At 33.1% G+C, this 14,959-nt stretch overlaps 1 protein-coding gene across 3 annotated transcripts in view; it reads left to right on the forward strand.

Annotated features, from left to right (window-relative positions):
• GRIA2 (glutamate ionotropic receptor AMPA type subunit 2) overlaps positions 1–14,959 on the forward strand; it is a 151,711-nt gene that overhangs the window by 83,747 nt on the left and 53,005 nt on the right. For all 3 annotated transcript variants that reach the window (XM_025438936.3, XM_035699421.2, XM_025438935.3), the window contains 3 exons: positions 3,641–3,837; positions 8,009–8,062; positions 13,148–13,309. In XM_025438936.3, coding sequence (XP_025294721.1) covers positions 3,641–3,837; positions 8,009–8,062; positions 13,148–13,309 — 413 coding nt within the window. The remainder of the gene's footprint in view (positions 1–3,640; positions 3,838–8,008; positions 8,063–13,147; positions 13,310–14,959) is intronic.

Genomic DNA, 14,959 nt, shown 5'->3' on the forward strand with positions numbered 1-14,959 from the left:
TTAGGTTTGAAGTGGTTAATTTCACCTCCAAGGTCATAACATGTGTTTTCACTAATTTTCAAATTTTAAATCATCTGTTAATTGTAAAGTAATCAGAATCAATACAAAACTCTTAGTTGTGGGGAAGACACAAATCAAGTTGAGAGACTAAGAGGTCAGTTACTAATACTGAAAAAACACATCTAAAAATATGGATCACTAAACATGGGACAGCAATCTCTTTAAATCATGAGTCAGACCATGTTATGGATTGTGAGTTACTTCTGGCTGTCCCTAGGAGATGATTTAATATTATTCATTGTCTTCTGATGGCACTAAATTAATCAAGTTTGATATTGCACCACTTGAGCTACTTAGCTTCTTAATGGATGTAATGTTTTTAGGCTTCATAGGTTACAAAATATTAATTCTGAGAGTTTTAATAACAGAATATCCACACCAACTGTGACTTTATTTTTGACACAGAGAATAAATGAGATGAAAACTCAACCGTTTATTTAAATGCATTCTTATTAATATCATCTTCATATTCTTTAACAAGATAAACTGCCAGTAAATATTAGGTATAGGAATATCACTTGATGAAACCCACTTACAAATCCTTATTTATATTGAAAATTTCTTGTAATATATGTTGAAAGATGGGATAGAATATCAAATACATCACCACTTGAAATTTTAGTATATGGTAAACTTCATGATTAAATAAGAACAAAAAATGATTTGTTGCCTAGAAGAAAGGAATCTCAGTGCTATATGACAATATGTGGATAGCATATGGGACATCATTCATGGACATAACGTTTTTAAGGAAGTAACAAGGAAGAGTTAGTTGCATAAAGATTAAAATGTAGAAAAGTAAGACCTAGATAGTGAAAGAGGTTTAGGAAATTAGCTTTTTTCCTACTCGGAAAGAAGACTGGATAGATTTAATAACTGTTTTCAGGCACTTTGATAGCTGTTGAATTGATCATGATGACCAGCTGTATGTTCAAACTTCACTGATGATGAAAAACAGGAAAGGGTTTGAATTATATCAGAAAGGTTTATTTATAGTGAATGGAAATCATAGGTGATCCATGAAGTTTTTAGAAGAAATTTTATCATTAATAGATTTTTTTTTTTACAATGGAATGTGGTCTCTTGTTTAAATTATCCCTTGAGGAATTCTTGTGTATCTTATGTTTTTGGTACAAGACTGGAGAGAGGAAATAATTATTGTGTTTTGCAAAAATAAATAAATAAATAAATGAATAAATAAAAAATTCACTTTAAGTTCAATTTATGATTCAACTTCCCAATTTGAATAAAAATAAATAATTTTCAATTTCCATAATGAAATATTTTAAATAAAAAGTAGAATAGTATGAAGACCCCCAAGGACTCTTAACTCAGCTTTGTTAATAACCAATATCCCAGGAATCCTGTTTTATCTATATCCCTTTGATCTTCACAATTACTTTGAAACAAATACCAGATGTCATGTCATTTCATCTGTACATATTTCAGTTTGTATTTTGAAAGAATATTCTTATTTTGAACATAACCACAATATCATTATCATATGCAGGTAGATTAACAGTAATTCATTAATATCATCATCTATTTTTTTCCACAGTTTACTTGAATCAAGATAAAAATGAGGTTCCTATCTCCGAATGATTAATATAGCTCTTGTCTTTAATAACTTATGTAGATTTTCAAGTTGATGATTGCTACACTATGATATTTATAGCATATTACTCTGCTGTATATGCCTTATAAATTGGCAGCTAGGACTAGAAGCTTGGTAAGATTCACCTTCACTTTTTTGGTGGGAATACTCCATAGGTGATGTTAAATATTCCTATTTAGAGACACTTAACTTCTGATCATCTCTCTTTTTGTGGTCTTAGCAGCAGTTAATGATTGTTACTTTGATTCATTAATTCACTAGGTATTACAAGATAGTTACAATTCTAAATCCGCATTCCTTCATTAATTGTTAGTTGGAGTCTTTCCAAAAAAGAAAATCTGTCTTAACTAATTATTATCCTGAGTATAGTTCATATAGGAAGGGCACAAAAATGCTTGTTTCTTTTCCTTTATTTACCCATTTCAAAATAATAACTCAGCTCCTAGTATCCTTCAAAGGCAACCAAGTATTTATATATATTTAAATATTACTGATTCAATTTCTTTCCTGCTTATCAGTCTGTTCAAATTTTCTATTTTTTGCTGTTTCAGTTTTGATAGTGTTTATGGTTAGATATTATTAAGAATTCATGGATTAAAAATATGTTCTGTAATTAAGTCTTTTGCAGTTATTAGTTTTATTGATATCCAAATTGCCTCATCTTAAAGTGATCTTCATCATGTTGGCTCTGAGTCTTTTGACACAAGGCTGACAGTTTTGGAGAGCTTCCTTGCGTTTTGTATCACAAGGTGTTCTAGGCTAATCTTATATACTCTTGGCCAATATTGAATCAATGAAAAATTTTATGATGTTTTCCAGGTTCAGTACGTTTTTTTTTAATGCATGTATTTTGTCATAGTAAATGGACTGAAATAAAGTTTAGCATAAGAATAAAATCTATAGAGCAGTGTGATCACATTAAGTAAATCCCACATTTTATGGGAAAAAAGGAATCAGCATTCTCAGAAAGATGTAGGTCTTTCTGGAATCAGGAAGATGATGTGATGAGTCCTCGATTCTTTTTTGAACCCAGATTTTGTGTTTTTCATTAAATTATTAATAGAAATGATGAATTTAGGTTGGTTGTGAAGATTTGAAGTGATGTGGAAGACAAGTTTATATGCTGCTTTTTCCAAGAGCTGAACTGCAGATTTAACTTCAGGCAATAATTTCCCTGATTGTTTTCCCTCTCAGTCCTACATATGAGGTAATATATTTTTGTTAAAAAATAAAAAGAAAATTTTCTAAGTCCTATGATGCTATTAGCAAAGTTACTGATAAATAGTAAAAGGGTCTTACATTTGGAAAGTTAAGTAAATGTAATAAATCTGAGCTAGAAAACTAACTGCTACCATCTGGTTAATAGGTGAACATTTTAATCTCTATGGGATCAGTCCCAATAACAAAAACATGGTGTGACAGACAGAAGGCTGAGGAAAAACCAGGGCCTACCGGAAAACAACAGGAGGAAATAACAGCCTCATCTACATTATTGGCTCTAAGGCACAGAGACATGCAGATTTGTCTCCCTGAAAATGTTTGCAACCTCTTCAGGATGTTAATGTGAAAAGATAGACTGTCACATGTAAAGGAACAGTCTTTCCCATTCTGTAAGAGAAAGAAATGTGTGTAATGTCTTTGGATTTTACTTTAACCAAAGGTATCACAGATATTACTCTTTAGCTATATCCAAAAGAAGACAGCTGAAAGAAGGGGAGACTATTCTCCTCTCAAACCATGGTTCTTTCCTTCAGAACAATAGCAAATAGATACAAGAGTTTTTGATGTGAAGCGGAAATAAGTCGATGTCGATAAAGATCATCGCTGTAGCTTTTTAGAGGAGTCAACATCCCCTCAGTTACACGAAAATATCAGCCTTAAAAATATATTCACTGTCAATTTCACAACGTAATTCTGAGTTATTCAAGTATCTTTATCAGTCATCATTTTTCTTTGCCTTCCTAGGCTTATCAACACTGCAAGCTGTGCTGGATTCTGCTGCTGAAAAGAAATGGCAAGTGACTGCCATCAATGTGGGAAACATTAACAATGACAAGAAAGATGAGACGTACCGATCACTTTTTCAAGATCTAGAGTTAAAAAAGGAACGACGTGTAATTCTGGACTGTGAACGGGATAAAGTAAACGACATCGTAGACCAGGTTGGCTACTCTCTGTTTTCTAATGGCACCAAATATAGAATATGCGTGCAGTGTCAGCATTTGCAATGAGTATTTGTGTGAGGTGCTTGAACAGCAGTTTTTCCTTTATGGTTTATGTAGGATGCTGCAAAGATCATCAATTAAATTTTCTCTGGCTTTGGTTAGCAATAGCAGATGGTCTTCAATCATGCTGACACATCATACTAATCATTAACTATATTCAATACATTACCACTGACTCTTATGTTTTATATGATGAGCATTGCCCTAAACTTTGATATATTTAGCTGGAAAATTAAAATTTAACTTGTTGAGCTTTTGAGAGATAAAGAAATAGCCACCAATTAAGTGAAAATAAGGCTGAGGATCTAAGGGAAAAGTGAGTAGACTATGGCAAAACAGAGTACGTCAAACATTAGAGTGCAGTATGGAACAGACAACATCAACATTGTTGTCTGAATGTGTCTATGTCTTCAGAAAAAGCCTGTATTTATTTTTTCAAGAATTGTTTCCTCCTGCTAGGGAAGCCTTATGTCACTATAAAACCTGTTAACCTATGAAATTAAAATATATAGGAGAGACATATTCAGTCTGTCTTTGCTATTTGAGAAGTTTACTGGACATAAGGATGTTGTATCTGTGCTTACTATACCAACTTGGTTCCATTTAAGGTTTTTTAGGATAGGACAACCATTCAGTAATATCTTAATGACAAAAATAAAATCCACTGTGTTATATAGATAGGGTAAGTGACCAGGGCTGTTGGTGAAATAATATCATGATTTAGTGAGTTAAGATCTGCTTCACTGGGTATCTGCTTCTTTTCTCAACTGATAAACGTGTGTGTGTGTGTGTGTGTGTGTAGTGGCTACTAGTTCCTTGGGATAATAGAGGATTGGAAGAAAAATATGCAGTTAAGTATGCATTTCTTGGCCCTTCTATGCTTTGAGGAGACAATTAATTCACTAATTTGTATAACACAAAACATTTTGCAAACATAAATGTTGACACAGCCTTAATTGATATGTAAGAATACAGGCCCTAAGACATACAAAATGGATCTCTCATAAAATATTAAATAATTGGATAAAACTAACTTGTTATAAGAAAGAGCCAAATGTTGTATGCCAGAGAGGTGAACATTATAGTAGAAAAATCTTGATTCCTGGCTCAGGAGATGAAGTTAGGGTTGTTTTTAACCTGAAGGCCTCTTGTTCTAATGTGAACCTCAATAACTCATTTGAATTTCATAGGAGAGTCTCATTGAAACTGAATTTCAATAATAGTCATTAGTCTTTTGTTTAAAGAATTTATGTATTCATGACTCATCATAATAACTGTTGGTGGAAGTCTATATGAAAATGATTATTTCCAAAACTAGAAGATAGAAAGTATAGGAGAAATTAGGAATATAAGTAATGTAATGTTTTGAAACAAATATGATTGTTAAATGTCTATATGGACATCCATTCAAAAGGCACAGAGATTTTGCACATGTATATTGTATTTTCACAAGACTCTCTTGAATGTACCAAATAAGTATGTACGATGGTTGGTTGCATCATTCAGCAAACATTTACTGCAGACATTCTCTGTGCCTAGAATGAAATATGCAAAGATAGGGAAGAAAGAGTGGTATCTGTACCCCATAACCCGTGGTTTAAGAGGGGAAGACAAATTTTGCAGGTATTACACTACAGTACTACAAGTTAGGAAACAATGTGGTCAAAGAGAATGGAGGAGGAGGAACCTATCTTATGGGGGCAGGAGGATCTACGAAGGGTTCACATACTGGCAGCATTTATCTTGCTTGGATTCATTCATTTACTCAGTAAATTTCCTTGAGTGTCTAATGTTTGCCAGAGGCACTGTGGTGAGTCCAAGAAAATAATGTTAAGCAAAACAGGCCAAACCCCATAAGGTGAATGTTTATGATATATTTACAAGAATTAACATGTAATTACAATGATGGTAAGTATATATATATATATATATATATATATATATATATATATATATATAATACATGAAGAGAATATAAATAGGAAAAGAATTACAGAAAATATTTAGATGGGGAAATAATGGAAGGCCTTCAAGGAATAGAATGTACCAAGCAAAAAGTGGAATTGAAGTACATTTCAAGAAAGGAAATACTAAAAAAAGAAAAAGAAAAAAAAGAAAAGGAAATACTATTATTTTAGGAACAGTAAATACTATTGACTTATTTACTCATCAATACTTACAAGAGAACAGAGGTGATGAAACTTTATTGTCATAATAGCTGAAAGAAAGAGAATCAATCTTTGCTGATTATTGGTATTTTATCATTCAATCTAATCTTGAAATTACTCATTTCTAGTTGTGATTGGGTGGGAAAAGGACTCTGCCATCAAAAACACTTAGAAATCAATATAAATTTGCTATCGTTAGTGTAATGCTAATGGTTACTGTAAAGCAAAAACATGATAGTATCGTCAACAGGAATTCCTATGTAGATATGGGGCTAGTGAATTTTCCTCTCCCCTCCCCCCGCCCTTTCTTTCAGTGAATGCTAAACTCAGCTACTGGTAGCACCATTTTTTTCGGTTTTGTTTGGTTTTGGTTTTTAATTCCCAAAAGGAAGAATTGCATGATTCAGAAAGTAGAATCAATACTAAGCAGAATCAACAGATGTCAGTAGGAAATATGAGGGATATAATCAACTCCATTCAAGAGATGCTAATTAATATATTTTTTCATGCAGAAGGACATATTTTCTTCACAATTTTCCTTTCAATACAGAGGGTTCATTTTCAAGGAAAAAGCGATTGAGTTGTATTACATAAAAAGCAGGTTAGAAAATCATACAAGCCCTAACTCCCTTCAAAATAGCTATCACTTAACATCAAAAGGCCATTGGGTGAAATCTTTCCTAGGATTTTGTCCTTGCTCTTTAACTAAATGCATTGCTTTGGAGTACCTGGCTTTGGGATAAAGGAAGGTTAGCAACGTCTTTTCCCAGGAGGTAACATTGGTCCGAAATTCCTTGAGCCTGAAGCATTAATAAGACAAATGATATGGTATTGGAGAGAGCTTTCCAAGCAGAGGAAGCTGAGTATGTGAAGTCCTGAGGTGATGGAAAGAAGCCTTTTTATGGACAAAAATACTTAAAAAGAGGGCCGATGAGGGTCCAGTACAGAGTGGAGAAAGAGGGCCTGGAGAAACTTGGCAAGATCATCGGACTTTGTAGCATAAATTAAGGATTTTGCTTATTATGCTAGAAGCAATTGGAAGCCACCAAAACCGTTTCATCAGAGAAATGAACTATTGGTTTGAATGTTTGTCTATAGCCCTGGCATTTCATGCTTTCCATTGGTGTGACAATTTTCTTAAAAATAAAAATTACATTTGAGTATCTAAGTACTAGGACTACAGCTTGGCCATTTCACCAATTTCTACTCTCTTTAATTGAAATAGATCAGTGAAAAGTCCCATTGATTCAGTAATGCCCCAAACTGTCGTGAGCATTACCAAAATGACCACTTGCTCCGTGATGTGTTTATCTCGCCATTGATTTTTGACTTAGATTTGTGGAGAAGGATTAGTTTCTCTGATATTTTGCTGCCTCAAGCTGGAAATAATAATGTTCGTTTGAACCAGATTGCAAGCACTTCAAGATTCTTAAGATGGGAATATTATTTTATAGATTCATATAAGAATCTTTTATGTACTTATTAGTATCTTTAAAATTTATGTACTACTATAAATTTGAGTGTAGATGTCTGAATATAAGATCTCAGATGATGGTTTCAGCTGTCTAATGTTTTGGAAAAATAGCTTTTGTAGGAATAAAATTATGACTTAGTATGGATTCAAGATTCTTTTCGTTTTACAATTCTTAAAATCTTGTGACCTTATTTTCACTATTGACAAAACTGAAGTAATTATTTGTTTAGTTATTGACTTCTTGAAAGATAGCACTTATAAAATGCTAAAATATATTATTACTCTTTTCTGAGATAAATATTCTCTGGATTTGATAATTATATTTGTCAAATACAAGTCATCACAGAATATCAGAAAACATAGTAGATAAAATTCCACTTTTTTCCACAATTGGTTCATAACATCAATAATTTTTTAATTTATATTATTTGCATGTATTAAATAATTGTTTCTTTATCTTTGTTAGGTTATTACCATTGGAAAACATGTTAAAGGTTACCATTATATCATTGCAAATCTGGTAGGTGAATTAATTGATATTTATAATTTTAGTAGAGATGCTTATTAATTATAAAATAGTTTTGAATGACCAACATTTATCAGTGGTATTTTTAAAACCACATCTGGAGTATATTGATCAATTAGAAGTAACCATATTTTTCTGAGTTTGTTATATTTTAGACTTACTTTACATTTTCTAATCAATTTCTATTATAAATGATGTAAGAAATATTTGACAAACTTTATAGATTGTCTTAGGCATATTTAATTATGGAAAGGTTTTCGAAAATATATAAAGTTTAATTGTTCAAATTTCCTCTTGTTACTCACTGTCACAGTGTTTTATAAATTTTTCCCTTTATGCATTCCTTTAAAGTTTTTAGTAGATATAATATTTGAAATAAGTGCACATTCATGAGACTACATTATAGTGAAAAATTACAGCTGGAGATGTTAAGAATATTAATTTGTTATTTTTATTTACTTCTGATTTTCTATTTATCATGTAAGCAACACAATGAAATTAAATTCCTGTAGCTGATCACTTTTTCATTGAGATTTCTGTCAAATTGCAATTATACTGAGCAATCAAGTGGTTAACTGTATCTCTCTTAAGCATAATCGGAGCCAGTTTAGAATTATCATTAGACATTTTTTCAAAATAGTTTTTAGATCAGCAGTAAATGACCCTAAGCCTCTATCATTGAAGAGGTTAATGTTCTTTGAAGAAGTCTGATCTTACTTGATTGAGAACATTGCTGTCCCTAACCTCAAGAAGATAGTGAGAAAAGGCAGAAAAAAAAATGAGAGCTTATTCTAAATAGCATAATAGGACTCTGAAAAGGTTTCATATTTGTCCAAATATATAATATATATATATATATATTATATATATTAGAGAGAGGGATGGTACTGGGACAGGGAGAGAGAAAATCTCAGGCAGATTCTATGCTCAGCAGCATAGAGCCCTACTCAGGACTTGATCTCATGATCCTGAGATCATGGCCTGAACTGTCAGGTACTTAACCGACTGAGCCACCCAGGCACCCCTGTAGATTTGTTTCCATAGGTGGTTTGTAGAATGTCAGATTATTATATCAGAAGACATTATTTCTAGTAATGATGAAAAAAAAAACTTTACAACTGATACTGTTTTCACTAGAAGGTGGCACCAGTGATTTAGAATATTAAATCTCAAACCTGCATGTTATTAGTAGAAGTTGGTTGTTCAGATAAAACTTCAGTTTACCAATGAAATGGCTAAATAGTATAAAATTAATTAGAATTTATCCATTAATATGATATTATAGATCCTAAATGACTCCCTAGCAGAGAAGCAAGGGTTAAAATAGATGAAGCTCTGTATTCACTCACTTCAGAACCACATTCTGTGCAGGGAACAGCCTGGACAGTCAGTCCCCTGTGTGAATTGTGCCATTTGATGAACAACACAGAGCCACATTGAAAGCCGTGATCTTTAAAAACGTCCAGATGGAGAAGATTGTATTGGAACATTGAGAAATAATGACAGAAGGTGGCTCATCAATTTGAGAGTTGATATCTGATGCTTTGAAAAGGAAAGAAATATACGAATGACCCAAGTAAAAAAGATTAAAAAAACAGAAAACAAGTGCATGCTGTTGTCATGCTTCTAGAGAGAAAAATACCTAGTATTTTATCTGAATTCAAATTTGATTTTCCATCTCTGAATACTTGATATCTTCACCATATGGAACTTCTTGTGAATCAGTAGGTTCAAAGATTCTGAGGAGTGCTACAGTTTCTGAGAATTTAAGGGCACTTGAAATTTCACTGACATTTAAAATTGAAGAATGTCATTCAGAGTTGATGAGCTTTCATCTTCCAAATTCTTGGTTGGAAATGTCCCCTTTTTTCTGTCTAGTGTCTAATGAGTATTGAAGGAGGTGGCTATAAAAGATAAAAAAGTCCTCAGATATCATTATTGATTAATTTCCTCATGATGGTAATGCTTGACTAGGCTCCCAAAACACATATTGTGATTAAGTTCTTGATACAGCATTTAAAAGGAGAATTTGTACATAAAATGATGAAGAAATGGTCATAAAGTGATCCAGTTCTCATTTCTTCAGCCCATAAATATGGACAAAAAGTACTGCAGTCCACCCCACCTGACTATCTACCTTACAATGAAGCACATTTGTCAAGGAGCCTCCTCCATGCACATGCAAATTCCAAGAAATTTTTTAGTGGCTTACTGTTAAATAGTGAAGCAGAATCAGACATTTGAGAAAAGTGTGGGCCATTAAGATATAATATAAAACAAACATATAAACAAACAGAAAATAAAATAAAAAGAAATAGGACTGTCAGAAAATACAAGAAAAATACTTAAAATTGTAATGAGTATCCACAGAGAAATAAGAGAAAGTTAATTATCCATAAAGAAAAGAAAAAGTTATGTTATGAAAAGGAAAAAAAAACTCAGAGAATAAGAAAGAACTATGGGAAGTTATTTGTTTTTTTTTTTAATAATAAAATGTAAAATTGTAAGACTGATGATAAGGTTAAGAAAAAATTTCCGGATTATGTAACATAATGACAATACAATATGAAGTGGTCTGTACAGGGGAAATTGCAAGGGACTTGATTTTTAATCTAAGAGTTACGGTCTCTTAATAAGCATTCTAGAAAGATGGAATAGTGAAGGCAGAGGAAGGAAATCATCAAAAAGCATTCAGAAAAATTCTCAGTACTTGATGACACAAATATGTCCATTGAGTACATAAAACAATGAAAGAAAAGAGGCTTCTTTCATAGTTCAAAGAAAATGTCACCATGAAATTTCAGAGATCAATAAAAGATCTTAAAGGTTTCAGACAGGTGAGAAGTAGAGGCAGAGAGGAGTATGAAGCAGGTCATATACAAAAAATGATTAGAGGGATCCCTGGGTGGCGCAGCAGTTTGAAGCCTGCCTTTGGCCCAGGGCGTGATCCTGGAGACCCTGGATCGAATCCCACGTCGGGCTCCCGGTGCATGGAGCCTGCTTCTCCCTCTGCCTGTGTCTCTGCCTCTCTCTCTCTCTCTCTCTCTGTGACTATCATAAATAAATAAAAATTTTAAAAATAATAATAATAATTCAAAAAATGATTAGAAATAATGACATTGTAGTTTTCAATAAGAACAAATGTCAGTGGAACAATGAGAGTCTCAACTTAAAATTATGTACCCAGCCAAAATAAAAATCAAATGTCAGAGCAAAATAAACCTATCTTGAAACATTTAATGTCTCAAAAAATTTACCTCTGATGTGTCTTAGGAAAATGTTGAGGGCTCTAGAAGAAGAAGGGAATAAAACATGAGAGAATAGTGGTCCAGAAAGCAGGGGAAGCATGTTTAGAAACATGCTGAAGGGACAATCCAGAGTAACAGTTGCAGAGGATATAGAAGGAGCCTCCAATTCAGATCTCAGCATTCAGAAAGTCTTCTGTAAGTTAAATATTCAGAAAAAAAGAGAAACAGATTACTTGATATGCTTGATGTTATTAAAAATATATTTACTCATATAAACATGAAAAGTTCTCATGGAGCAACTAGAGGAAAATAAGATAGGTATATACAAAATGATAGTAATGAAAGAAATGAAGCAATTATTAATGTAAAGATTGAAATAACTATTCAAGAAGGAAAATATGGGCTGCTGGGTGGCTCAGTCTGTTAAGCTTCCAAATCTTGATTTCCACTCAGGTCATAATCTCAGGGTTGTGAGATCTAGCCCTGCCTTTGTGCTGAACATGAAGTGTGGAGCCTGTTTAAGAGACTCTCTCTTCCTTTCTCCCTGCCTTTCCTCCCACCTACTTGTGCTCATTCTCTTGCTCTCTCTCTCAAAAAAAAAAAAAAAAAAAAAAAAAAGAAAGAAAGAAAATGCAGCCCCAGCACATTATTTGGCTTTGCTCTGAATGACAGAATTATAAACATGAAAACTGTGGTCATGAAAATGGGTGAGCAGGTAAATGTGAATGAATTACATACTCATCTGACATAAGCAAAAACTCAATAAAAATTATCAAAAATGAATAAAAAGAAACAGTAGCAAAAATGTGTCATGCAGAAATATGGAGATAAATATGAGAAAAGAAAATTACTGCAGTCAATTGTTTTCAAGCAGCTTAACTGGAGCATGGGTGGGCCAGAGCAGAAAATCTGTGACTTTTGTTCCATATATTCTTGCACTATTTGTACTATTTTAATAAAAAGAAAAACCAAAATTATGAGCCAATAACAAAGTATCCTTCTTTACACAAATAGTATTAAAATATGTTTTTTTTAATATCAATAACAAAGAAAAGATTTTCCTGTATCTTGGATTCAGAGATTTTCAACCCTTATGCAGAATAGCAAGGAGTAAATCTATAAGGTGAAAATATTTATACTTGTGATTTATTAAAATTGTGATTTCATCTTTGAGAGAATGTACTCTCAAAATGACATAGAATTCATGACAGCACAATATTTGAAATCAATGGAAACACCACATCATGGTTTTACTAATGACTGAATTCATTCTAATAATACAAAAGATTGATTTAAAAATTTAATATATTTTATAAAAATTAAGTTCAATATTAAGCTCAATACTTAATATGAAATTCTTTGATTGTTTTCAAATAATGACTAGGCATTTAGTACCTTCCATTCTCATTTTAAAGTCGTTTTATCCCCTGAGAGAATGAACAATTTAAACGGGAATAACTTGCTTAAAATGTAGCTCTTGGGGAACTAGCTTCATGTTATTAAATATATATAACTATGTAGTAATGCTCTATTGTCGATTCAATAAATAAAACCAATACTTTTCCATGGAAGATTTCTCAATAAAATAGAGCACTTTTATGTGAGTACAACCAATAAACAATCATTAATGAAGTATACGCTGTGGTGCCAAAATGAGAGTATGAACTGGGTACAGAGTATTGGCTGATAAATACATGAAACATTTACTCTAGGCTTTTTTATCTCCCATGTAGTCTTTGATATTTGTAAAACCACAATGTCTAGAGTTATTTGTGAGTGTCAAGTTCTTTTATTCCTAATAGAAAGCCTGACACACGTATCCTATGTCTAGGGATTTACTGATGGAGACCTATTAAAAATTCAGTTTGGAGGTGCAAACGTCTCTGGATTTCAGATAGTGGACTATGATGATTCCCTGGTATCCAAATTTATAGAAAGATGGTCAACACTGGAAGAAAAAGAATACCCGGGAGCACACACGACTACAATTAAGGTATATATCTATCTACCAATATGTGCATCTACATCTGTGCCTGTGTCTATATCTGTATCTATCTATAGCTAACTGCTGTCAAGTAGCCAACACGTTCTCTGGAACAGTCTAGGAAGAAGATAAAAATCTTAATTTGTTTTAGTGACTAAAAAAATTAAATGCTTCATGCAAAAAAAAAAAATGCTTCATGCAATCAAACAAGGAATCTTTGACTATTGAGTGCAGTGCACTGTTCTGATATGTGCAATGCCCAAATGCATCTTTTGTTCTCCCGTGGGTTTGGACTTGTCTTGTTTATTCAGCACATTTTATTATGTATTTACCTACATACATATATTTACCTCAAATATTAAATGTTTCTGCTGTTGATAGGAAGATTTTTCCCCCATTTGTTGGTCACCCCATTGAGAACAGAGATAAGAGTAGATCAAAGAGTGAGTGGAATGAAATGATCACATTCTTATGAAACCACATTTATGAAAAATAAGAGCAAGAGTTGCAAGGCATTTCAAATGCATAGTGATTTTGTTTGTTTATATGTGTATTATTAAGCAGATCGTGTATGAATCAGTCAGGGACAGTGTTATTTCAGTTGCTCTACTCTTTTTACATTAGGGAAAGGTTTTGTCCTTGTTGTTTTCTGCACCTAATGGAGAAAAAAATATATACAGATTTTTGGCTTTAAATCTGTAGGATTAAAAGCATTGAATACGAATGGATTCTGTTAATTTGAAGTTAAATTCAGAAAGCATCTCATAGAATGTGAAAGAATAACCCAGAGTTCATTTTTTCCTCAATACTAGGTGACTTCTTGTTTGGTGATCTTGACTGATAGTCAATCTGTACACAGTTTATAGCGGTCCTGTGGGACTTGGAAATACATTGACGTAGCAAGGCTCATGAGAAAACAAATGGACACCTAGTCCTTTCATTGGTGTCAGGTTGTCTCCACCTGTGCTCTCCTTCTGTGGAACTGCGGGCTTCTATCCATTCCAACACGGCGCCTTCTAAGCTCTCTGATGAAGATTGCATATGGCATTCATCCCCAAATAGAACCGACTTGCTCCTTTTGAATACTCTGTTAGTCATCATGTTCCTACCACTGCTGTCTGCTGTGAGAAGGATGAGCGCAAAATGAGATGACTGTTTTCTCCGGGAAGTCATCTCATTATTGAAGTGCATGGGTCGTATATCTAAATGCAAGACAGATTTGGGGTGTGAGAGATCTTTAGCAATGCATTCTGTTAACATTTTCATCAAAACCTAGCTCCAGATTTCGAGCTGAGAGCTTGCTCCCTTCCTGCAGTAGCATTTCCCTCCATAGTGTTTTTCTTTCCTCTACTTCTGCCAAGTTTCAGAGAGCTCGTGATGGCCCTTTGGTGCAAGGTGCTGCAAAGAGCATATAGGGTGATAAGTTAAAAAAAAAATGTAGGCTCTGATTCAGTGTTTGACCCTAGTTAGAGATTAAACAAATTTACAAAGACAGCACAGCTTTGGAAACACAGGCATCAATAGGAGACATATTTTATATGGCCTTTGACTCTTGATAAAAATTGAATCTGGGTGGAGAAAAAGGCTTTGCGTAGGAGTTTATCTCAACACAGAGGTATTGCTCAGTTACTGGAGGACCAGGAACTTAATTAAAAAGAA

The sequence above is a fragment of the Canis lupus genome, chromosome 15, assembly GCF_003254725.2.
Source record: "Canis lupus dingo isolate Sandy chromosome 15, ASM325472v2, whole genome shotgun sequence".
Taxonomy (NCBI): Eukaryota; Metazoa; Chordata; class Mammalia; order Carnivora; family Canidae; genus Canis; species Canis lupus.